The 27316-nt window shown below is 41.7% G+C and overlaps 1 protein-coding gene and 1 long non-coding RNA gene across 6 annotated transcripts in view; one reads left to right on the forward strand and one right to left on the reverse strand.

Annotated features, from left to right (window-relative positions):
- LOC120409031 lies at nucleotides 1-27280 on the forward strand. Its single transcript, XR_005601061.1, has 3 exons — nucleotides 1-370; nucleotides 17003-17166; nucleotides 26846-27280. It is a non-coding gene; the product is annotated as an uncharacterized LOC120409031 (long non-coding RNA).
- Nucleotides 4451-27316, reverse strand: part of ITPR1 (inositol 1,4,5-trisphosphate receptor type 1) — a 244803-nt gene continuing 221937 nt past the window's right edge. For all 5 annotated transcript variants that reach the window (XM_039546362.1, XM_039546365.1, XM_039546364.1 and 2 more), the window contains 3 exons: nucleotides 26256-26416; nucleotides 13204-13365; nucleotides 4451-5824 (listed from right to left, as the gene is read on the reverse strand). In XM_039546362.1, coding sequence (XP_039402296.1) covers nucleotides 5738-5824; nucleotides 13204-13365; nucleotides 26256-26416 — 410 coding nt within the window. In that variant the 3' untranslated portion in view covers nucleotides 4451-5737. The remainder of the gene's footprint in view (nucleotides 5825-13203; nucleotides 13366-26255; nucleotides 26417-27316) is intronic.

Consider the following 27316-nt stretch of genomic DNA (forward strand, 5'->3'; position numbering starts at 1 on the left):
TGAATTTTAAGGAGGGATCTGACAGATGATGGCTGTTCAAATGTAAAAGCTGGTTTGAACTAAGTTCTGGTGTTCTTGCTTGTGTTGTGTTTTTTTTGGGGAGGGGCAGGGGGAGAAGCACATGCTTTAACGGAGCTTTTGCCAGCTGTCAGCTTGTTTCCACATACACTAACTACATCCTGGGATTGTGACTGCATTTAAATTGCCTGAGACTTCCTTTGATTTGGCATAATTATTCAAGTGGTTTTAGTTTTCTTTTTCCTCAGAGTGTGACGTAATTTCACTTCCAAGCATCAGTGTGTAGTCAATACTCAAGCGCTCAGATACTACAGAGAGGAGTGCCACAAGTACCCATGAGAACATCATAAAAGTAGGATAAATAAATAAATGCTGCTATTTCGTATAGTGTCCCTTATACACGTATCAGTTTTAATCTTATATAACTAAGCATGTTTGCAGTGCCATTTGATTGCAGCTTTAGTATCACTTCCATACTTGACTTTCCTTTCTAAGTTTATCTCACCGTTGGTTATAAGTGTCTGAAAAAAGGGGGTTTATACTCCAAGTGCTGACATGATGAGTACTGGGTATAGCAACAGGGTTATGTGGCTAATGTTGTAGACTGCTGTTGGAAAGATATTTGTCACTATAGATTTTGCTTGTCATATGCAGAGATGACATGCAGATCTCCCCTTTGAAAGATTGATAGTCATTCTGAGATCCATCCACCCACAAAAACCACAAACATGCTGCTTTACTCAAATCTTTACTTTAACCACTACTTTGTGATGCAAAACTGGTGGAGTTTTTGGTACTTTTTGTTTAAAATGAAATCTTTGTAGGGGTTTTCCAGCATCTTTGCTAGTTGCTAAAAACAAATCTGCTTTGTACTATTGCATGGGACAAGAACACAGTTCGGTTTACTTTTAGACATGTTTGACATTTATTGAATTACAATATTGAGTCTGAAGAAAGCTGGATAAGGTAGTTTAAAATATCAGACTCAAAGATCTCTCACCTCCCTGCAATATTTAGCACTTATTTCACCAGTACAAATGTCAGCTTCACATTTGTAGAGTATTTCTACTCTAAGAATCGTCCTATCATGATTTAGTATCAGTCATATCTTTAAAAGATTAACAACATGGTTATTTCATTTGTAAATGCAAATACTTGATGTTAAGCATTTAAGGTTGTACAGTTAAGCACTTAAAAAAGTCAGAAAATACACAAGTTAAGGTGTATACACTGCTGAGTTTAGGAAACCAGCCCCATGATGATCAAAACAACATAGCCTCATTTTAAAAAATAAATTCAATGTTAGAATCTTCAAAGTTTCCGTGCATCATACTGCTGCAGCTACTTTTAAATGATCATTTTGGACATTTTTGCAGGTGATACATTTTGTGCATTAGTCTTTTTATGTACCATTTTAGGCATGTTATAAGTGTCTGGAAAAATTAAAGAATTGTTAGTAGGACCATGGAACAGAGAAAACACAAGGCAGTGTCTTCAGATGCTTATCTTTTAAATGTAAAAGGAAAAGTACTCCAAATAAGTTTCTCTTGTTCAAAAATACAATAGGCAATTTTAAAAAACCTATAAGTATGTGTGTAGGAGCATTTCCCAGTCTTGGAGACAAGTTGAATTGTTATGTGGAGCTATATTATGACTTGACTGACAAAGTATCAATCAAGACTCCATTATATAACAAGGTATCCATCACACAAGTTCTATTGAAAGTCCCTGCAGTGAGCACACAGACCGTAATCCAAGTTTCTTTGTCCTGTTCTGTGCCAATTTGCTGTAAAATGACGACAAGTCTAGACTGTCTTTGTAGCAATCATAGGACCACTGCATTACAACTATATTTTCTAAACATTTTTGCATTGTCTTGATTAGCATGTCACCTGCTTCATTAGTGAAGAAAATTCTCCACCAGCAATTCAGCCATTGATGCAAAGTGAAAAATAAGTGGAGATACTAATAATGGAAAGTTATAGAGATGAGGTAAAATGAGCAGATTCTTTGTTCCTCTTCAGGAGAGCATGTTCAGGTTAGCCACAGACAAAGACAAATTATTATATGCCCAAAGTTTAAAAGATGGGAATCTCATTTAAAAAGTCCTATGAATCTGAGAAATGTGGTGTGCATATCTGTGGGAGGCAGATTAGAACTTGAGAGTTCTTAATTCTTTAACTAACTACCCTCTGTAAGCTGCATCAGGTCACTTACTTTTCAGCTATGGAAAGTGAGGTAGAGAGATTAATACTTGCTTCTCACAGGGGTTGAGGGGAGTAGCTTGCACGTTCTTGGTTTTCCCTCATTAAGTTGTTCACACCCAAACAAAATGGAACTCCTATAAAACTAGTCAAGTTATTTCTCCTATAGATTGAGTGGGGGGAGAAGTTTTTTTTTTATATATATGTTTGAAAAATACTTAGAAAGTCTGGTGTCATCTAATGTCCTAAATAAAATATATATAAACTGCTATAGAAATATTTCAAGTTTTAAACAGCATCTCTCTTCCCCAATTACCTACCAGTCAGTGAGATGGAAACTAAGTTGTGGGGCTCATATTATTTACTCATTGAGGAAAAACATAGGTTTGGCCTTATACACATCAAGAAGGAAGGCAGAGTCTCTGTCCTTTACTCTGTACTCATGTTAGGGCTGTGGTTTGGCAGTATTAGTTTTAGTATCATGCATCCGACGAAGTGGGCATTCACCCACGAAAGCTCATGCTCCAAAATGTCTGTTAGTCTATAAGGTGCCACAAGACTCTTTGCTGCTAGTATTAGTTTTATTCCTGGACGTTACCTTTTGCTGTTAAGTTATTCCACCGAGTTAAAAAAAATTACATACCAACTCCACACCTTTTCCAGGATTTCATATACCAGATATTGGTTCATTTCAGATCTGTCTTTAGGAAGGTTTATCATACTGTTAGAAAATTTTTACAAGCTAGACAGTAGGTCTCATAGGTCTTCTAATGTATAGATGTTAGAGTCTTGAAGTTGTCACTCCCCCCTTGGATCCCAACACTGAATCCCGGATTAAAGATATGATCGAGCATCTTGGGTTAAAAGCATTGATGGCACCTGGTTTTAGAGCTGGAGAAATTTTTCCTTATCGTTTACAGTCCATGATATGCAAACAGTGCTTTAGCTCTGCTCTAGTAAGTTGCACAATTGGCTTTTGTGGGATACAAAAGATTAACAGCACATAAATGTTGCACTTAAAGGTTCTCAATTTGTCTCTTTATGAAGTTCAGGTAGGCATGATCGGCAAAATTTGAATCACGAGTTGGAATCCCCTTAAACTTGGCTGTGATTGGAGCTGGGAGGTTTTTTGGTCCCATTTCTATTATTTATTTGTACTGTGGTAATGCCTAGAAGCCTCAGTCATTGTTATGGCCAGGATCCAGCACCACTGAAGTCAATGGAAGTTTTGCCACTGACATCAAGGAGGGGACCTTTTCCCTTCAATTTTTTTCCCCCACACAGGAGAAGTGAGAGAATAAGGAACACAAGACAAGACTAACTTGATTCTTTCATTGATTGATTCAGTGGTGATGTGGGGGAGAATGACAAATATTACTGGATGGAATATCCACTAGAGCAATAAATAACCAAAGTATCAAAAGACTTGGTGCATAACAAGTGCTCATTTGCAAAACTAAACATTCAAAGAAAATAGCTTTAGTCTGACAGTGTTAATTTTGCGGGGGTAGGGGGAGCCAAGGAGAGAATGAAGGGCAAAAAGTAAAATGAAGCTGTTGGTATACTTGAGAAATTAAAAAAATTCAAGTAATAAAAATATTTCTGGTTAAAGTGGTATTAATCAGGATTCCCTCGCCCCCCCATTCATTGCAAATTATATTTCATTATGACTTTGAGCAGCGGTTCCTACCCTTTGCAGACAACTGTATCTTTTTACCACATTAAGAACCTATTAATTGTACCACAGCTAGTTCCTGCTGCCTCCCAGTCAAGTGTGTGCACTCTGATCTGTAGTGATTGCTCTTGAGAGCACAGTGCTTGGGTTTGGAATGCGTTTTAAGCCCTGTTGCAGGTTTCAGCTTGCACGTGGTGGACAGAACAATTGCTGGGACATAGGCTCCCTCTCCTTGCTCTGATGAAGAGCCTCTGAGCTAAGGCATCTATCATAAAAGCCTGAGAACCATCCCTAGAGAGATGTATAGAACATTGTAGCTTCCACTGTCAAAGGCCAATTATTTGCTCTGTTAATAAAAGATCACCCCCTCAATGGCTCATTTCAGCAGTCTAAGAAAATTCTTACCTTTTAAAGTATTCTAGCTACCCAGTTGTGCGGTTTTCATGTAGAGGAATGTTAGCCTAATAAAAGGAACATGGATTAGGATAGCAGGTTTAACTAATACAATTCCATGGGAAGGGAACAAACTACCAGCAGTCTGTCAAACGTACAGTATTATTCTGCATCATTTATTTAAATATTTCTATTTATGCATTTACAAACTTTCGTAGCTCTCCATCCATAACTCTCCTGTTTGACACACTATTGCAGAGGAATTTTAGCTATTGTAAAAGAAGGTCCATGTACAAAACTAGGTGACAGATATAAAAAAAAAGAGGTTCCTTTCAGATTTTTCATACCAGGAACAAAAGTGACCAAATGGAGGGAAAAAACAAACTCAACCCCAAACAAGAGGCTCTTTCATAAGTACTACCTATGTCAGTGCTCAACTACAAGTCCTAAAATAGGATAGTTCATACTTCAGTGGTGCAATGTATGTTTGTTAATACTCCTGGATGGGAATGTGCGTCTCTAATGAACAAACCAAAGAAGAAAAGGCTACATGGGGAATGTTAAGTTCAGAAACCATCATTTATGGGTTCTAAATGATATGGCACAAAACTCTAAGAAATTACACTGATTTACCAGCAGTGTATTTTCATCCCAAACTTAATTTTGCATAAAAAGTTCCCTTTAAGAAATTTGTTGAATTCTTCAAAAACTAACATTTGAGCTTCTGGGGCCCCCCGTATTTAAGAAATAATCACTTGAAATACACCTCATAATCTGGAGGCTTCCAAAGAATATTTAAGAACCAAATTTTCTTTTTCTTTTTTTCCAATGTATACCAATTTAACAGCTCAGATTCCCAATGTTAACCCTGGGAGGAAGAGGCAGCCAGATATGGCATTTCAGGATATTTACACACATGGTACAAAAATGCCCAGGGGTATGAAACACCAGGAATACAGTTTGGCAGCAGCCTCATTTACACGTGTAATTTTAAACTATTTATTACATTGTACTAACACACCAGATTCAAAGATGTGCACTCCCTTTAGGATGTTCAGGAGTTACCAGTATATTGTGATTGCATATTTAATATTGCACAATTGTATAAAAACATAAATACTAGCTATTCTCGTTTTTAAATACAAAATACAAGTCACATACTTTTTAGTCAATCCTTTTCAAGTGCAATTCAAGGGGTCTCTATGGTCCTTCCAATAAAAGGCAATTTCATACTTTTGGCACAAGTATTACCCCCATCACATGCCAACAAGATCTAATTACAATACATATGCCCAGATTTTTATAGTAGCAGTCATATACATACATATAAAAACAGGGTATTTACAAAATGAACTAATCATACATAGAAGCAGCCTTAGTGGTTGAATCTGAACTCTTGTTTAGCATTATTCATGTTGTTTTGAGAGGGATATGCGACCCTTTTGATTTATGCTGGTTGCTGTGGGTTCACATTCACGGGAGGAGGATGTCCTAGGAGACCAATACGCTGTTTCTGCTTCCTCTGTTCTGTCATCTGGAAAATTAAAAAGTTTGCTCATTAGACCGAGACACTTCCTGTACGTCAGCTCACAGAATGAACCATTGGTGTATTTGTGGTTAGGGTTTATTCTGAAACCCACTTTCTACAAATAATGCACTTCCGGCTGCTATGCCAAACATGAATGGATTAAAAGGCAATTATAGCCCCTGTTTTGTGAACCCAGCAGGGATATCTGTGAACCTGCTCATGTGACTAAGTATTCAGAGATGACGGATGCTATTTTGCAAAAAAAAAAAAAAAAAAAAAGTTCTATGAAGAGCCACATTACTGGCATAAAATAAACCTAGATGGTAGCTTTCAGAAACTTCTTGTGTTGATAATTCTCTGTAGACTTCCCACTATTTCCACAACCTATTTGGGGAAAGTAGGGGTACTGTATGTTGGGAGAATCCATCTCAGTCTGGAAATATCTGTTTGTGGAAATTCACTTCAGTACCTCAGCTCTTGGGTCACAAGAATGCAAACATCCCTCATGATTTGCCAAAGCCCAGATATGAGGCAATAATGCAAAATAAGGGACACAGGAGCAAAACTATATATTTTTCCACAAAACATTTTCCGTAACCTCAGTCCCAAAATTCTGGATGTTTGCCAATAATAATTTACATCAAATGTAATACCACCACAAATCTGAGAGTGAAGAAGGTACATGATCTAAAGAGAGTGACACTCCTAATAGAGAAGCATATCCCTTCATTATTGTGATCCAGAGCACTGCAAAGCAGCCATCATCCATGTTTCTTTGCGTTCAGCCCCTCCCAACACCTTGTTAGAAATCTGCTAAGGTCTGAAAGCCTGAGAGAACCAACACACCAATTTAATCAGTAACACTGGCATTTCTGTGGTCCCCATTATCCTAGTATATGAGTATTTCATGAACATTAATGAATTTATCCTCACATCACCCCTGTGAAATAGGTAAATATCTCCATTTTACAGAAACTGAAGCAGAAAGATATAGGGTGTGTTTAAACTGCAATTAAAAACCCACAGCTGGCTGTGTCAGGTGACTTGGGCTGGCAAGATTCGGGTTCAGGCCAAACATCTACACTGCAATTAAATAGACCCCTTAGCCTGAGCCCCGCGAGCTGACATTGGCCAGCTGTGGATTTTTAATTGCAGTGTAGACAAACTCGGAGGGCTTGATTTTCAAAGGTGCTGAGTTGTAAGTGCTCAGCACATCTGAACAGCAGGCCTGAAGTGACTTGCCCAAAGTCACACAGGATATCTTTGGCAGAGAGTAGAACTCGGGCTCCCCAACTCCAATCTAACACCAGATGATTCTTCCTTTGATAACATAGGTAGGGTTCAGCCTCCATCACATTATCATCACAATGGCTGCAAATTCCAAGACTTACATAAAAGTGCCGAGACCCAACCTTCTTACTGCTCATCCCCCAGGGCATTACTTGGTCGACATACAAAAGGGCCACAATCTTGTTCCATTTTTATTGCTTCTTCCCCTGGACTGAGCATACTGAGACTTAATAAAAATAAATGGAGCCAGGCTACCATGCATCTGTCAACTTAGAATTTTTTAATCAATACTCCTTCTGTTCTGTTTTAGGAGTTACTTTAATATAATAAACATTTACATTGAATAGCAAGTTGTAAGAAACCAGTCTCTAGATAGTGCTCTACCAAAATTTAGCATCCGAACCAGATACAGCTTATACAATAATTTTTCATTAAAAAGTTGAGCTACAATGTGAATTTCCACCATTTTTCATATCAGATGAATTGTTATTGGCCCTTGTTTTGGCTTGGAATTCATTTGAACCAAATAGTGCTTTTTCTGTCCTATCTATATTCATGCAAGGACCTAAGGTTACTAATCAGTGTAATTCTTCGTTTTTGGGACATTTCACTCCAAATACCAACTAACATAATTGATAGAGTAAATCAATGCCAAGATAACAGATAGCCTGTTTGCCTTTTCAGCTACAGTAAACACACTTGAACAGATTTACATAAAATCTGTATGTTCAGAGACTGAATAAATTCTCCCTTTCTAAGGTCAGGCATTGAATAATTAAGTTTGGAGTTTCCCTTGGCAAGATGAGTCAACCCGCCTGGATTGCTGTGAAAAATCTTCGGAATGATCCTTTTACTACCACCTTTCATTAGAGAACTGAAAATCATTTTAAACACCCTTAATTAATCTAATCACCTCTATGATGTGCATATCTGTAAATATGCTCCCTTAACCAATGGGGAAAGGTCTCAATCTTACTTTTATGGAAGGACACGGATTCAAATGGAGTTTTTTCAACGTCACACCAAAGGAGTGGAGCAGCACCCAAGCCCTAGCTCAGTTCCCCTATTCTAACCCCTAGATTTCCTACTGCTATATGGGGTTTGAAATTTGCGTTATTTTTGAATATATAATTCACTACTTAATACGAACAGAGAAAACCTATTTATAGGTTTTATTTCCATTATTCTGTTATTTCCACTGGACAAATTAATAAAACATATGCTTTCAGAGGGGGCAAGGTTTTGAGTAGCAATTAGATTCAAACAATTAGCTATGAAGGAGGCACACAAAATGGTAAAATAATGAGGAAAGGATAGCAGTTGACAAGCAGAATGCTAAATTTTGATATAAGTTTAGTTAAGAAGAGGAATTTATGTTTTTAAAGAAAGCGTAAGCTGACTAAATGCAAGTTGAAAACAAAATGAAACCTAGATGCAGAATCACATTGTTCTAGTATGACGTTTACAAGTGTCAAAGACCCCATGGAGCAATTTTTGTCTTGATCATCACACTTAACTGAGAATGAGTTACTTTTGTAGCTTGTTGCTTTAATGCCTTTTCAAAGTGCTTCATACTCATTTACAGTAATGAATTAAAAACGGTCAGCTTTTCATTTGTTCCTGGTGCATTTTTATTTTATTTCAAAGGCATTTTCAAAGTGGACACACAGAATTTCAGTTTTAATGACAATTACAATTCCCAGAAACTTGTAGGATCAGTCAGATCACAAAGCAAATGAATGAAAGATTTGCCCTTTATTTGATTCTGAACAATCCCTGAGCTAGCTCCTCTTCCTGGAGACAGTTCTTCCTAATATGATGGAGAGATGTACTGGTTTTGTCTCATAATTGGAGCATCCTGCAACTTAAGCAGGGTTATCTCAGCGACAGTACTTAGGGGAATTCCTAAGAGCTATCACATTAGTAAAGCTGGTTTCCTCTTCTGCCTTTGCAGTGAAGTAGCTATCTAAAAGCTCATTTTCACAAAGAGCAAGGGAAGATTCTTAGTGCTTGGGCAGTGGAAAGTTGCAAGCTTTAGAAATAAATACATTTGGGGCATGATCCAAGGCCTGATTGAAATTGATGGAAAGAATCCTATTGACTGCAATGGGTATGAGTCAGACCCTCTAACAGGAAGACCTACGTCACATGTTTAAGATAATTGTTTCCAGGCAAAGTGGCATGACAGCTACCCAATGAGTATATTAAGGCCTAGATAAGAGAGGATTTGGTTTGGAGAGAAACATTATGGAAAGTAGCAAAATCCTGGAGCTCCAGATAAGATAATTGCAATTATAGAAGCTATTTATGAAGACTTCTGCAGTGCCATCATTGGTGAAAAATTAAGCAACTGGGTCAAGTCAAAGTGTGATGTCAGACAAGGGGGCATGGAAGCACCATTACTTTTCATCATGTTCTTAAACTGGACACTAAATGTTAGATGAGTTGGAGGGCTGGAGATTGGATGATCTAGAGTTAAATTTGTAAACCTATGCAGATGACGTTGTGCAACTGGCAGACACATTTGAACTGATAATATCCTTCGCTACCTTGGAAAACTGTTGCAGTCGACTTGGACTTACAATAAATGCTCACACGAAAAGTGGTTGCACCTTGGAAAAGGGATAATAAATAAAGTGTTGGCAGAACAAGTAGAATCTTATGTGTATCTAGGAAGTTTGATCAGTGCCAATGGTTCCATCAAGCACAAGGTTAAAAGGAGATGTGACTTAGCCACAACATTATGAACTGATGAAAATATATGTTTGGCACCACGTGAAAATGTATTAAACTACTGTATTAAGAATATTACTGTATGGTAATACATTCAAAAGCATCTGGCAGTCTGGATTTGGCCCAGGGTCCACCTATTGACCGCCCCTCCATTTACCTGATTCTCACCACCAGAAGAGCAGAGCACAGAGTGGAAAAAAAGGACGACAAGCATCTCAGCCAATACCCTCTTGCCGAGACTAACTACTTTATCAATGTAAATCTACTAGCACAGAAAACACACTCATGATAGTAGATTTCTTTGCTGAGTTTTCCTATCCTGCTTGCACAGTGTAGTACTTTGAAACTACAAAGCAAGTATATAATAAAATAGTTCAGTTAAAAACCACCACCATTTTAATTCACTTCATACTCTGTGCTCAATTACATGGTGTTTTTCCTAGCCAGCCTGCTGGCAAGAGTATATCTCATGCACCATAAAATCTTCAGTTGTAACTCTAGTTGCAGTACATGGAGACCTGAACAACAGGAATTTTGCCAGATAGGAAGACTGTGTAAAAGCATGGTGCAGATTATAGATGTGTGCCAGGCAGGTAGTATTTGTCTTTAGTGAACTATTATCTCCGGAAGGATAACATTCTGTTTCTAATATAGATTAGGTTTGGATTATAATAGTTGCTTCCTGCAGCCTGGTGCATCTCATTTAATTCAAAGTGGAACTAATCCCAGTTTAAAATGGGAATCACAATAATAGAAACATCCCTAGGAAGAGGCTCAGTGGCAACAACCAATCAGTTTAGTATTGGAGAAAGTTGTCAACCATTTTACAATAGGAAAAAAAATCAGAAGTTGAAGAGATAATGAGCTAAATTCAATGGCTACTTGTGGCTTGTGTAACTCCATCAACTGCTCTGGGATTCCAGGAGGTGCAAATTAGCAAAGAATTTTACCCAATGTATACATCTATAAACTCAATTAATTAAGGCGTCGGCGTATTCTTCTGGTTCAGGTAATTTTGTGCCATATAAAATTTCAGACAAGCCACAGCATTTCTCCCTTTATCTTCAGTTGGACACTTCAAGCACAAAATGGAAAAGGGCTTTGGCACTTGGGCTTTCTTGGGGAGGTCCATCTCTGAGATGAATATGGTTCAAAAGAACCTCCCCCAAGCTGTTTCTGCTGTTAACAGTAAATAGTAAAGAAGCACCTATGATTGAACTGTACTGATCTCATGACTGCAGTGGCTCTAGGTAGTATCTCCCAAAAACATGGATTTTTGCCATGTGGGCCAAGATCTCCCATTTGTAGGCCTACAGGAAGTGTAGCATAAGAAGGGAAGAGATACTGTCTAAATAATTATTTAAAGGATTCTTTGAGGGTCTCTGTCCATTTAAACAGAGGAAAATGGGAATAGAGCACCAAGAACTATGTTGCTTGGGCCATTCCTTCAGTTTCTCTTCACAGGGATGTTGCTGTTGAAAACCGAATAAAAGCTATTTTAGGGCAATATTCAGAAGTACAGAGTAAATGATCAGACTCCCTTTTTGGATGCATGTGGTTAAGTGCTGGAGCTGCCTTCTTTGCTGTCTCACACGTACAGATAGCGTAGCCACAAGTACCTCTAGTACGTAACAATATGAGAGTGGTCACTAGGTTGCATAAGAGTTTGTGGATATGTCTGCATATTTTGGGATTTAGCAGTGTACAGACTTCCAACAAAACACACACACACCAAGACAAGAATACAATAAAATCCACTATAGTAAAAATTGCATGAAGGGTAACTTTCTGTACAACTTTCATTTCACCTTGGGATGTCACCCGTAATAAAATATTCATTGTTTGCCAGGCCACACAATCACAGGAAAGAGTAATGTTTCTAAAAGAACTATAACCTTAAATGTTTAAGAACCATTGTAATAACTATGTAAAGGAAGGATCTAGAACAGGGGTGGGCAAACTTTTTGGCCCGAGGGCCACATCTGGGTGGGGAAATTGCATGCAGGGCCATGAATGTAGGGCTGGGGCAGGGGGTTGTGGTGTGGGAGGGAGTGCGGTGTGCAGGAAGGGGCTCAGGATGCAGGAGGGGTGCAGGATGTATGAGGGGGCTCAGGGCAGGGGGTTGGGGTGGAAGTGGGTGCAGAGTGTAGGAGGTGGCTCAGGGCAGGGGGTTGGGGTGGAAGTGGGTGCAGAGTGGCGGGGGCTCAGGGCAGGGTGTTGGGGTACAGGAGGGTTGCAGGGTACAAGAGGGCTCAGAGCAGGAGGTTGGGGTGCAGGAGGGGTGCGGGGTGTGGGCTCCGTCCCAGCGCTGCTTTCCTGGAGTGGCTCTGGGGTGGCAACATGGCTAAGACAAGCTCCCTGCTTGTCCTGGCCCTGCACCGCTTCTGGAAGCGGCCGTCACCACGTCCCTGCAGCCCCTGGGGGAAGGAGGGCAGAGGGCTCTGTGCGCTGCCCACCCCTGCGGGTACCTCCCCTGAAGCTCCCATTGGCTGTGGTTCCCTGTTCCCAACCAATGGGAGCTGTGGGATGCGGTGTCTGGAGGTGAGGGCAGCATGCGGAGCCCTCTTCGCCCCTCCGCCCCCCACCCCGGGGCCGCAGGGATGTGGTGCTAGCTGCTTCTGGGAGTGGCCCCGTGCTGTCATGGGGATGGCAATCCTGTGGACCGGATCCAAAGCCCTGATGGGCCAGATCCAGCCCGCAGGCCGTAGTTTGCCCACTCCTGATCTAGAACAAAAGTTAACATTCAAATCCTCGAGTTCTCACTGCAGAGTTATTGCCAATTAGAAATCAGTGTATTACAACAAAGTCTGCTGAGTAACATTGACTCAAAAGTGAAGTTGCAGTGGGTAATTTTTACTATACAAGGCAATGGGCAGTATCGTACAAGATATTTTCAGGATTTAGGGGGGTTGATCTATACTCTGAGGGTAAGAAATCATCATATACACAGCTCACAATATGAATTTGATTTGTTTTTTCGGACTTTTCAAAAGATGGGTAAATCGGAAAATGTTTAGTTCTGTTAGAACTGGACAGGCCCGTCGGCTGTATGACTGGAATTTGGATTGGTGATTCTTCTAAACTAGCTAGTTCATTGTGGCAGCAATGAACAATGAGCTCTGCACATTGTTTGTATAGTCAGTTAAATTGTAAACATCCAATTCCCAATACAGATCAATCCGGATTTTACAAAAAACTCTCTAATCCAAAATGCCGTTCTATCCCCAGCTTTACAGCAAGTTATTGTATATTCCCCTAATTTTCCAAATGTTTTGGGAGGCCCCAGTACTCTCCATCTAACTGAAGTTTATCAGTAGCTAATCCACCTCACTGCAACTTGTGTTTTGCTAGAACTTCCTTACCTGATCTTTAAGCTCCGACAGCTGGCCAGAGAGGTTGGTGACCAGCTTCATGGTAGATTCTAGCTTTTCCTGCAAGTTCCTGAGTTCATTCTGTTCTCCTTCAGAATCGCTGCTTACAAGAGACATGGCGCGCATCCTAGGGAACCAATCAAGGTTTCTTTCCTGGAATTCAGACACAAGAACATGATTATTGCTAGACAAGGACAAAACTGTGCATGTGTGGCTGTGGGTGTGAAAATCTTCAGTCACAAGCTCTTAATAGTTCAAACTTTCAGTTTTATTTGCACCCTGTTGGGAAGCTTCTAGAACTGCTTCACCACAGAGTTTTATCACTGGAGAGACAGGACAGCATTGCAGGTTTTAATAGCTACTGAAGAGCAAGAGGGATAAAGGTTTTGTAGCCTATGTTTCTCCTTTCCTGTCAATGTACTCCACCCTTAAGAGCAGGTATATTCCACCATAATATACGAGTCCTTTACTACAAACTGGCCATAGTTATTACTTGAAGATGCATTAACCAGTGTTAGAAATCAGCTGTCAGAATTCTGGAGCCCACTGACATCCAGTCTCCTGTCCACAGATATACAGGAGTTCTTCCTTGAACTGCTATAACTGAGCTCTAAATTGGCTGCTTAATCCAAACCTGCTTCACAAGGGAAAAATGAAGTATTTAAATACTGCTTTGCAAAGACATCCAGTACATCCTTTTGGCTTCCTTATTGCTACAGTCTCCCATTATGACAACTTTTCAAAGCTCATAGTCAAGATGAACATGCTAGGTGTGGCCTTGAATGGTCGTGTTTGAGAGTTAGGGCTGTGGAAAATTTTGTCAAAACTGTTTATTTGACAGGGAAAAAATGACTTGTCACAAAGTGCTTGCGTTCTGGAGAAAACACCCAAATACTGCCCCAGCTGAAAATCAAAACATTTTGGTTGAAATTTTTTGCAATATAAGCAATGGGGGTGTAATTTGATCACTAGGGAAAAGGGAAGTGCTCTGCGGGATCAGAAATAGGTAGAAAAACTGATCCAAGAGAGAGAGACAGGATGAGAGTGTTGCCAACTTTCATGATTTTATCATAAGTCTTGTGATATTTGGTGGTTTTCTTAAAGCCCTAACTCCTGAAGGCATGTAAAGAACACAAAAATTTCAGGTTTCACTAACCAGAAGGGGGAAAAACAAAACAAAAACAACAAAAAAAACTCTAGCCCTCATAATTGTGGAGAAGGACCGAAAATGTGACCTCCAGGCATCCTAATGGATCACTCAGAAAACAGACTGCAAATAAAAAGAATCCAAAATGTATCACTTTTGCAAAATATCATGAGTTTGGGGGCTATGGCATTTTAACACTTGGGGTTGATGGTACTGGTATGAGAGATACCACTGGGCTGCTGGGTGAGCTTGGGCAAGTCATGGCACCTCTGTGCCTCAGTTTCCCCTCAAGGGTAAAAGGGGATAATGCTATTGATTCCATTTGTACAGTGCTTTGAGATCTGTGGATGAAGAGCCGGGTACTATTCGTAATTATTATGAAAAGTTTAAAAATCTCTGCTAAGGGTTAATAGGCTATGTAGGAATTTTGTTTATGGAGGTATTTTTACCACAAGACAGTATGTACCACATGTTGCCAATCAATTTTAGATAGCTTAATCACTTCACTGCTGCTTCATTATACACAGCTTGTATGTCTGGCCAACACTCAAAGTTTATCTGGTAACATCCCGCTGTAACTGAACTGAAATGCCCAGTCAAACAACAAGTCTGGCTGAAGGGATGGGCAGGTATCAAGCAGGGAAGGATTAAAGGGCCAAAATAATGCCGTAAAGCAGCGGTTCTCAAGCTTTTGTACTGGTGACCCCTTTCACATAGAAAGCAACCCCACCCCTTATAAATTAAATTTTTTTAAATATATTTAACACCATTAGAAATGCTGGAGGCAAAGCAGGGGTTGGGGTGGAGGCTGACAGCTCGCAACCCCCCATGTTAGAACCCTGTGACCCGCTGAGGGGTCCCGACCCCCAGTTTGAGAACCCCTGCAGTAAAGCATAGTGATTGCAAGTTGGATGGGCCCTTTCACTTACAACCCCCCTCCCCCAACACCTTTTTTTAACCCAATATAATTGTCTAGACCCCTTTACTAAAATAAAGAGCTAAAGGCATAATAGCCAATACGTGTACATACATACACAATTCTAATCCCCTCCATTCCACCTTAAGAGAAAACAGAATGAGTTTAATTTTGTTTTTAAAAACACAACCAGCACCACAAAAAGAAGCAAGGGAATAAGGGCAGTTTCATCTAGAATTTTGCCCCAATTTCTTGCTTTTTAAAACAAACTAAACAAAAAACACTAAAACCTTAAAACTAAGACTATGAAAAATGAATCAGTAACGAAAAGGGGAATGTTAAAAGGCCATTTGCTGACAAGCCTGCTGGGTCTGTGAATACTGCAGTCTATCCCTGTGTCACGGCTGTGAAAGTCTGTGCGTCTCCCAGCAGGATCCCGTTCGCACAGAAAAATTCTATTCAAGGTTGAAGAAAAGCTTTATCGTGATGATCTAGTTTCTGTTGCACTCTAAGCAAAGCACCACGGTCTCTTTAAAGACATAGCCTTACATCGTTTGGTGACAAGTTTTGGTATTGTTTTAAATACACTAAGTGAGCCATAAACTTGAAGCTCCACTCCTAATCTGTTTCCCTGCCTCCACGCCCCCCACCCATTACTACTGGCATCCTGCATACCAAGGTTGTTATGTACTGTCTGCTGTGGTCCTCCTACAAGCCGAAGCATCACGATCCTGGCTGTGCAGTCAGCTCCCTCTTCCCGTCACAGTAGCAGCTTCCTCTGTTTAAACAGACGAACTGACTAAAGCCACTGACGGAAGTTGGCTAACCACAATGCTGGGTTTCAGATTAGCTCTTTTCTAGGTAAAGTTGGAAAAGTCCCTGTAAAGCAAATATCATTACAATCTCAGACATGGGGGCGATGTTGACCAGCCTCTTAAAATGTCCATGATTGGAAATGTAAAAAAAAGAGGAAGCTGTAGTGCATGATGCAGATGTAATGCATTCTGAGAAGTGGTTGCTTTTCCTTGCTTCCACTGAAAGTCTGTTCTAAGAAAGGTTTCTAACGCAACCTCAGTTAAAAACATGGCCAATGGTTAACATGGGCAGAAAGAAGGTACCCTTTGATAAATTAAAGATGGAGGAACCATGTTCCTCAAGAATCATGTTTTCCAAAGGAAGCACGATATAGAGGCACAGAAATCTGGGTTCTAGCCTCAGGTCTGCCACTGATGTGCTATGTGGCCTTGGGGAAGTCATTACTACTACTCTGGGCCTCTATTTACTCATCTGAATATTGGGCATAAGACCTACTCATCTTCTAGGGCTATTGTGAGGGTTAATTCAATACTGTTTGTCAAGCAAATTGCATTACTATAGCCTTCTGTCTGAAGGTTTCCAAGAAGTGCAAAAGCAGAACATCTGAATTTCTGCAGTATGCCATTTCAAAAATCATGCCCATAAAATAGACGGGTACATTGCAAAGTGCTTTGAAAATGAAAAGCATGATGCATGTGTTTTTTGTGGGGTGAGATGGTTTCTTTCTCCACCTCACATCAAGCTAACTTTTCCTTCAGTAATGGGCTAGATGACATTCCCTCCACTTGGAGTTCACATTGTCTACCTTTTCAAAAATGGGAGGAATGTGCCCCCCCCCCTTCCTCACACTTAGCCTGTCTGTGAAAACAGACTTGTGGCATTAAAAAACTAACTTTTCATTGTTCCTGTAGGTTTCTAATTAGCTACCTTTTCTGTTCACATGAAGAAAGCAACTACAGAGATCTCAATATATGGACACCATTCCCAGAGGCAAAGTAAAACAGCACTTGAATATAAAATAACCACAACTGCTGTATCTTCAAAACAGTCAAAGGGCTGACAATTGCTGTCACAGGTGAGATAATTTCATTAGACAAACACTATCCAGTTTTAATAACCATGATGAAGAGCTGCTGTAGGATTGCCCAAAGGAGGTTCCCTTGTTCACCCTTTCCATCCACCTAGTTCTAGTTGTTTCGTTGTAAATTATTTAAGAACATAAGAACGGCCGTACCGGGTCAGACCAAAGGTCCATCTAGCCCAGTATCTGTCTACCGACAGTGGCCAATGCCAGGTACCCCAGAGGGAGTGAACCTAACAGGCAATGATCAAGTGATCTCTCTCCTGCCATCCTCTCCATCCTCTGATGAACAGAGGCTAGGGACACCACTCTTTACCCATCCTGGCTAATAGCCATTTATGGACTTCACCACCATGAATTAAGTCCATAAATTTAAGTAAACCAGGACACATTATATCATTAACAGCTGGGCTGGATGGAAGAATTAATTGTTCAAAGATTGTGCAAACGGTTGCCCTCGGATGATCACGTTAGAACAATGATCATCAATGTGCTAATAGTAACGAAATCCACCTAGTTCTTGTGAAATGTATCCAGTGAGAGAGACCAGCTGGTCTCTGAAGTGATGCTGGGTCAAGTGGTATATGGTCATTTTGTGGACTGGAGGAAGTGGTATTGGTGACTCAGCAGGTCGCTCTCTAACCTCAAATTTAGGCTTGTAGGAGGAGCACTACAGATAGCTGGCCACGTCCTCAGCTGGTGTGCATCCCCAGCAGAGGATCTAGCCCAATAGACTTTGAACCAGTGCCTCAGCAGAGCATTAGGTACTGTGCTGCGCTGCCAAATTTGTAAATGGGATATAAAACAGACATATCTGCTTGCATCCGAAGAAGTGGGTATTCACCCACGAAAGCTCATGCTGCAAAACATCTGTTAGTCTATAAGGTGCCACAGGATTCTTTGCTGCTTCTACATATCAGAGGGGTAGCCGTGTTAGTCTGGAGCTGTAAAAGCAGCAGAGTCCTGTGGCACCTTATAGACTAACAGACGTATTGGAGCATGAGTTTTCATGGGTGAATACATGCATCCGACGAAGTGGGTATTCACCCACGAAAGCTCATGCTCCAATACGTCTGTTAGTCTATAAGGTGCCACAGGACTCTTTGCTGCTAAAACAGATATGGTCATTAAAATCCATGGCACTATTCCCAACAATAGGGATGTTGGTCCTGGAGTTCTGGACAAATTCCCAATCGGGTAGCTTATTTGTCTTACCTAAATTCTCCCACTGGTTTCAAATTCAACGTAACGTTATTCTTCCTCACTTTCTCCTGAGCTCTTCTTAAAACACTCACCGTTAAAGAGCTGCTGCCAACTTTCCCTGAGGTGGCTGCATTTCAGCACTAGAAGATGTTGCTCCTGTATAGAACACACACCCGGTCTGCAAAGTGCTTTGGCGTCCATCAATGTTTGGGGTATTACACAAAAACTTAACCTTTTACACTGACTTGAATTTAGGCTCCCCAGCCCCCTCACATCACTTTTCCTGTCAAAGAATGGGCACGTATCTGGCAGAGGTGAAGCTCTGGGTTTATTGTTCCAGATGTTAAAGCATGGCAATCTCAAATGCCTCTAACGGGCTGATTCTTGCAGTGGCACTGATTGCTGAGCCCTTCTATCCAAAAAAATAGGACGAGAGAGTGAAAGAGGAAGCAGAGTGGAATAAAAAGGACCGACACCTGGAGAGTGAGTGGGGTGGAGGGAGAATATTGGGAGAAAATAAAACTTGCACTGATGTCTTTGTTATGCTAAACAAAATGATCAGTAAACGGAAGAGGGTCATAGTTGCGTTTCCCCTTGACTAGGATTGCTTTGAGGATGTTCTGTATTTAATAGAACAAAGAGCTGTAAGGAAGGGTCCCTACATCTAATTACCACCGCTATTCAGTGATGAGCTGCCAAAATCATAACAACCGGTTCCCTCCTCACCCCAGGAGGGATCATGGCCCACCCCCCCGGGACTCCTGCCCCATCCAACCCCCCGCGTTCCTTGATGCCCCCCCCCACCCCAGGGACCCCTGCCCCATCCACCCACCTTCCCTGTACCCTGACTGCCCCCCGCCACCCCATCCAACCCCTACTCTCATTCCTGATGGCCCCCCAGGACCTCTGCCCCATCCAACCACCCCTTCTCTCTGTCCCCTGACAGCCCCTGGAACCCCTGCCCCTGACTGCCTCCCACCGCCCCCTCCACCCCCAGCTCCTTTATGACGGCCCCACCAGGACCCTTGCCCCTATTCAATCCCCCTGTTCCCTGCCCTCTGACCCCCACAACCCCATTCACCCTCCCACCCCCGAACTCCCCTGCCCTCTCTCCAACACCCCCTCCCTGCCCCCTTACCGCGCTGCCTGGACATGGCTGGCGGCGCTACAGTCCGGCCGCGGCTGGAGCTGGGAGCCCGGGACGCGGGGCCGGGGCAGGAGTCGCGGGGCCGGAGCCCGGAGCCGGAGGATGTGGCGGGAGCCGGGCGGCCGGAGCCAGGCGGCTGGCCGGCCAGAGCCGGAGGATGTGGCGGGAGCCGGGCGGCCGGAGCCAGGCAGCTGGCCGGCCAGAGCCGAGGAGGGCCGTGGCCAGAGCCGGGCAGCTGGGGCCACCGCCACGCCTGGACCCGCGCTGCCGGAGCCCGGCCGCGTGGCAAAACAGCAGGAGCCAGGCGGCTGGAGCCACGGGGCCGTGTCCGGAGCCACGCATCTGGGTAGGTGGGGTCGCGGCCGCCGCCGTGCCCGGACCCGCACTCCGGCGGGACGCGGCTGCCCCCGGGGACGCGGGGCCGGGGTGGGACGCAGCGCCGGGGTGGGACCCGGCCGGAGCCGGGCGGCCGGGGATGCGGGGCCGGGGAGGGCCGCGGCCGGAGACCGGCCGGGGCGCACGCCCCTCCTCATTCCCTCTACCCCTACCTCAGCATCGTCTTCCTGTTCCTGAGCAGGAAGCCTGCTTGCTTCTCAGTCCTCCCAGGCTTCCCGCGCAAACAGCTGATTCGCAGGAAGCAGGGGAGGGAGGAGAAGCAGGGCGGAGCATTCATGGCAGGAGGTGGAGGCAGAGCTGAGGTAAGCTGGGGCCGCAGCAGGGAGCGCTTGTTAAATTTAAATGCCCTTTTAGAACCAGTTGTCCCACGCGGGACAACCGGTTCTAAAAGGGCTTCTAAATTTAACAACCGGTTCCCGCGAACCGGTGTGAACCGGCTGCAGCTCACCACTGCCGCTATTCCTCCTTTGTTCCCTCCAACAAAGAAGCAGAATCACTGCAAAACTTGTCCCTGCTGAAACCCAGGCCTAAACGATCGACCGCACAAAGCAGAAAAAAGAAAATCAATGGGGGTAAGCCAAGTGCGGGCAAAAAAAGCCAACCTGCATTTCCATCAGAAGCACTCGGAAGGGCACATGCTGGTTTTATCTCCTAGAGGGCAGGATGTATTAGTCCTCTGTGGGGATGATTAGGTCGAGCAATTGCTTCCCTCCACAGCAGTTGCTGATGTGCACCCAAGCTCTTAAATTAATGATGGAACAAACAGCTTAACTAGCTAAATCCAAAGCTCAAGACCAGTGCGCCTGCGACACACTATTTACAGCAGCCAGTGGCCTTCTGCCAAACATATCTTTTATCTCCTCACTTCCACGGCTATTAGTTATTATCTAACAATGTAATTACATTAGCTAACTCTCTAAAGCATCTTGGGATACGGTTTGCATGGAAGACTCCACCGAATAAAACTAATTCAAATGCCAGCCTTCCTCTCGTGATTGGACATTAAATTGCTACTGTAACACTTAGCCAAACTGAGGCTCGGAACTCTGAAGTTATAGGTGAACAATTGCATCTGCACAATTTGCATGGGCAGCTTGCCCAACTGTATGTGCAAATACCTAGTTAGATGTTAGACTGGCCATTTCTATATAAAATTATGTTGATTGTCTGTGCAACTGGCATTATCTTCAGGTGGAAATTTATATGTGAGCACAGTTTTTAAAAGTAACATTAGTTAGGTTTCAGAAAGGTAATTTCAGTCACTCACAAATGCAGGCTTTAGGGAGTAATTTCTAAATATGCTGGTCACGATTCACCGCTATATTATCTATTTTTCTTTTTTGCTTATGTTACTTCGTTGTCTCAGTGATCTCCAGTGGAGTTATAGCAGTGAAACACTGGGGTAACGCAGTGGTGACACAAGCCCATTACTGGGTAGTCACAAGATTTGTTTGATTCTGACTACCCACCTCTACGGCTGTCTCCCCTGAAGCATATACCCTGTTCCTCAACCCAGTTTGGATATACGGCTACACTTCAAGGTGGGGGTGGAATTCCCAGCTGGGGAACAAATATCCGCGCTAGTTCTGATTGACCTAGTGCCCTAATAAGAAAGTGGAACCTTAGCAGCATGACCAACAGGAGGGGTTTAGTGTCTCAGATGGGTACATCCTTGGGGTGGTTAGCCCCTCCTGCTGCTGTCGGTACACTATTTTTAGCATGCTGGCTCGATCACATCTATTTGTGAATGGCTTACTTCTGGATGGACAGGGCACTGTACTAGCAGTCAAAAGTCCTGGTTCTATCCCTGGCCATTCCACTGACCTGCTCTGTGACTGTGGGCAATTCATTTGAATTATGCCTCATTCTCTCCTTCTGTCAAGAAGGTGATAATGAAACGTACTTTTCTTGGTACACTGCTTTGACATCTATGGATGAAAAGTGCTATTCAAGTGATAAGCATTATTTAGGGAATCTTTGTGATCAGAAGGAGGCCCTTTTAAAAATAAAATGTGCATCTGTGTGTACAGTTCTTTCTCTCTCTCTCTCTCACACACACACACACACAAACACTTGTTCACAGTAATCAAATACGTATTTGAAGGCTTATGTGATACGTTCATTTGTGCATGGAAAAAGAGAGCAAAGGAGCACATCAAATATTTGTACATATAATTGTCAGTGCACTGAAGCTGCATAAAGTGGTTTGTGCGCACAAAATGAAGACAGTAAAAATGAACAGTGAAAATGTGGTTCTACATACCTCAAACTCCAGAGCAAGGCACATTTGTACAGACCAGTTACAAATGCCTACAAACAGCAGTTTGTGACAGATGCTGACTGACAGCTACAGCTATACTAATGGGGCTAGTATTAATGAGACTGCTAGAGTAAGTGGAGGCAAAAGCAGCAACCAAACTCTCAAGACTGAGAGAACGGGTAGATAAGACAATTTGTAAGGAGTTGCACCAAGTTTGTATTAGTCATTTGTGTGTGGAATGGATCCAATGTCTGGCCAACAGGAGAAGTGGACACTCCCTTACCCCACCCCTATTATTCAGACATCACCTGATCTTCCTTGATGACTATAAAGCAATATAGGGAGTGAACTATGCCTTTGTTCCAGGGAAACACAAGGAGCACTGGACTATCTGCCTTGTAGCACAATTAGCATACTTTCCAGATAAAAGTGCTTTTGAAGAGACACTGATCTAACTTAAAAGTCTATCTTAAACATCTGCAGTGATTTAGCCAGATGCCCAGAAGTTAGATCCTTGGGCAGGGAGCAAGGGCGGGTTATAACAGCTTACAATTCAAGTCCATGTGGAGCACTGCTAACCATTTTCTCATTGTTTTATGGTAATTTCTGCACTATGAAATATTTATCCTTAAAACAATTCAAGGCGGTCTGCTCCATACCACGTTTCCTTCATTGCGTGCTGACTCCTGAAGTCTATAACAAGCCTTTACTTAGGTAAAACTCTCCTCACCTTCAGTGCTCACATAATGACTTCAGGGCACCAGATGATTTATTTATACATCAAAGAGAACAAGCAATTCCATTTTTCCAGTTTGTACTTCTCCAGCAGCTTCTATCCGAGGATCTCAAAATGCTTTAGAACCATTACGCTGGATCTCACAACTCCATTGCTGAAGTAGAGGATCATTATCCCCATTTTTCAGATGAGCAAACAGACAGTGAACTCACACAAGAAGTTTACACCAGTAATGGGACTGGAACCCAGGTCTCTTAACACATAATCCTGATTTTTAGCTACAAGACCAATCAAACTACCACACAGAATCATAGCATATGGATGAACAGCTCAGAACTCCAGCACCACTTTTTCTAAACCTGGGAATTAACCACAAATAATGGAAAAAGACCTATCTTGGAGGTTTGAACAACCTTATGAAAGCAATTACAGACTAAAGTTAAAAAAAATATTGCAATGAACTGGACTTCATAATCCATCAACTCACTGTGTTTGATCAAAAATTAATATGGTACATTTGATATATATTTGTGCAGGGCTACTTATATTCTAAATCCTTTTGAATCTTACATTTGGTTTTCTAAGTATAACTGCTGACTTTTTTCTGCACATTGCGTAGTAACTGAATTGGCCATTACACATGAAACGATGTAGTACCACATCTATTCAGTGTGTTTTATAGATTTGTTCTCAATTAGGATGGGATTTTTTTTTTCTTTTTTTAAAACAAAACACTGGCTCAAATCCCTACCCACCACAAGAGACGTTGTATAACCAAGATTTAACTCCTTGGTAATCAAGTACAGAGTGTAGCATCAAAATTGCCATTCACACCGCTTCACACAGAGATTATTTTTAGTTAACACATCAAGAGATGAGGTCATCTTTAAAGGAATTAAGTTGTCTGAATATACAGTAACTGGCATAAAGTCAATTATTCATGATGCTTAAATGCACTCACTGCATGTTAAGGCCAACCAGCATTAGACTTAACTGAAAAGTTGGTAGCATATATAATTCCAAAGTAGTAGATTCACAACAGTATTTGTAATGTTCTGTGCACACCTATGGTGCTGTAGAAATAATAAACATACTAAATTGCAGGTACAAAATTTCAACTTTTGCCGAAAGATAAAAACTCAAGAATTGTCCAAAGCTACTCTGTTGGGACTCAGGGCAGGAGAGTGAAACATCTTTGAGGTAGATTAGCATCTGTAGCCTCAATCCATTTTTGAGCATATCCCTGCTTCCTGTCCAAGCGAATATAGCTGAGTAAATATTTCTATTGCACATTGAAACCTATGGAAATAAAAGTGCCCAGTTTGTGTCACTACCAAAGATGTTAGAGTGCCACCTTCAGTCTGTTTACATTGTGGGGGAAAATCCCTTCTAAATCTGCCAGTGAAATCAGCAGAGACTTTGGAAGAGCATGTGCCTGCTGCAGACATTGAGCAATCTCAGATTGTCACCCGTTCCCAATACAAACGAAGAAAATAAATCAGCCTCTCCAACAGGATCAATTGAAACCTTGGAATCGGTGGCATGTTGTAAAGGCTTCCCCCCGGGGCCACTCCTAAATTTGTTTTGTGATGATGAAGACAAAGAAGTTTGGTGGTAAACAAAACATGCCTCGCCTTGTCTCCCCTCCCCCCAGTCATTCGTACACACACCTCAACTATCTCTTATTGAAACATTTAAATAAGGCTGAGCCAGCAATACACTCAGAGAGTTCCCCTTTTCTTTTTTTCATGGGGGGTGGCGAGGTGGGCAGAAAGCAGCAAGGCAAGAGGACAAGGAAAGCTCTGTTCTTGCTTCTGGGCTATCAAAATGAACTTCACCACAACTGCCTTATTGCCACTATTGGTTGAGTTTAGTAAGTTTTGATTAAAAAAGCAGTGATTAAACAGCAAATCCTAGGCTTTTAAAATGGTCCAGCTGTTCCCAAACTGCACCTATTACTGCTTCCTGGGGTATGCAGGTTCCATGCATGTCAGTGCAGTACGTGTAAAACAAATCGTCGCCACCATTTTGACAACCAGAGATTAAACACTAGAATTTTGCCAAATGATTGGTGCAGCTTCTGAGCAACTGGTGCAATCAGCTTTAAGGACTTTTTAATAATGTTAACAATCCCTAAATAATATTAACAAACTCCTTTGTGACCAGAAAAATTAAAACCAACACTGTCTTAAAGTACTAGACATTGTAGTAAGCTAAATGAAGGGAACAATATAATCAAAGCAGACTTCTGACAGCTGCCGTGAAGTGTTCTGCTATCTCACTGTGCTAATCCTCGATCAGGTGATTGCTCACAAGATTTCTTTAAGCCCTCATTACAGAGGGAGAAATCCAGAAGTAGGATGTAGACTTCAGTGACCCTGAAGTAACATGTACCACCTCAGAGAGACCTTGGTGGGTTTTATATTTAAAGGTATATTGTACCTTTACGGAAAAAGGACTGTAAAAATAAATGAGACCCCAAGTCACACAGCACTGTCTATACACCAAAATAATTCATGAAGGTGAAGACAAGTAAAGAAATATAACTAACTGTACCCTTAGAAATCAGCAAGAGTTCTTGCTAACCAGTTAGGTGCAGGGAGACAAATCAGTAATTAGAATTTAGAGACAGAGGGCAAGGCTGTGCAAATGAGCGGACATTAATTTTGGTTTATTACTTTAATAACTAAACTTAGAAGACAACAAGTCTTAGAGGTCAGTTCAGGATACTTTGCTATGAGACAGGTTTTACATGCATGTTACATTAAAGACAGTTCTCCCAACCTGAGGTGAAAATGTTCTCTTTTAAACTATGGTACATTAGGTTTCAGAACAGAATGGTCTTCCCTTCAACCTAGGCAACTGGTCTAAACCACAGAGACTAGGTAGACTTTACTATTTACATCTATCCACTTGGCACTCATGTGAATATTTTAGAAGCTTAGAAACCACAGGTATGAAGATGCAGACTATTTTGTAACTACTGCGCTGCAGTTCACACACATCCAGAAACCCCCAAGCCTCACGGCCTGCACAATTTTAGTATTAACCATCAATTTACCATACACATAATGAGGTGCAGTCAGTAGTCCATTCAGCAAAACCTTTCTTTGGAGTTAATCCTCTTACAAAAATCTCTATCTTTATCTTATGCTTCAGGTATATTCTCTGATTAAGGGGACATTTCTAGAAGGTAAAATACTGCATTACAGTAGTCTGTTTTGGTAGGACAAGTCTTCTGTTCCTCAAATTCTTACACAAATATGCAGACTACATGTATTTACTAAACAAATATAGACCATACACATTAATCTGATTTGGGGAAAATGCTTCAATCTCACCTTGATCATTTCTGCCACGTAACTTTCTGGTCCAGTATACTCTGTTGAATCTTTTACTTTTACTAACACGATAAAGCACAAGTAGTGCCACATATTGTGCTCTTCTTTAATATGCTCTTCAAACGTGACTGTCTTGTTATCAAACTTGTCTCTTTCCAAACCTAGAAGAGAGATCGCACATCCCTATTAGGTGTTTAGCAACTCTTGCATAACGTGAGTTCTGAGTAGAAAGAAACACACAGTTTGGGGCATTTATGCATTAACAATTAAATATATTCTTGAATGAACAGTGTCACTGGGATTATATGGGAAAACAATGCTCAGTAGGAATTGTACCACTTCTGTTTATTACACATACTAGAAAAGTCATGGTGAAGCTAGCTAGGTATGATATGCAATGAACAGGTTTTGCTACATCTCATTAAAATATTCTCTTTCTGAAATAAAGTTATGCAAAGCACAGCAGCTAATTTGAACAAATTTCTAAGTGATACTCATACATCACTATATACATTTATGTAATTTATGTATTGCCATGTAATTTAACCACTTTGGCCTCACAGCCTCAATAGTTTAACTTTTCATTTCAGTGCATTCAAAACCAGGTGTTTTACAGAAACCATCCAGCATCTTTGGAAATGTGATCCATTTTAGTTTATCTAATGCTCCGACATAAAACTCTTGTCTAAAACACAAGTGAAACACGAAACAAACCAGATGAAGTATACTTAAGAAGAGTGGGATATAAACAGCATACTCCTATTCCCAATCTCTTTTCCTTACGTCAAGTTCCGCAAACTCTACAAGCAATACAAATTCTCCTCCCAATAGCAAAGACAACACAGAAGATGCTCTCATTCAGGATTCTCTACTTTAAGAAGAGATAATGATGAGCTTTCAGCAGATCCTGAGAGAGGAAGTAGGTGTAAGTAGCCGAGAATGACAGCTAGTTGAAGAACGCTATGTAGGGTCTACCAGCACTGTAGGATTCCTGATTCCCAAAGCCTTATAACTTGGTGGGAAAGCTAGCCTGCAGCTACCTTTGGGTTCGGATAGATCAG

Source organism: Mauremys reevesii, linkage group 7, assembly GCF_016161935.1.
Source record: "Mauremys reevesii isolate NIE-2019 linkage group 7, ASM1616193v1, whole genome shotgun sequence".
Lineage (NCBI taxonomy): Eukaryota > Metazoa > Chordata > Testudines > Geoemydidae > Mauremys > Mauremys reevesii.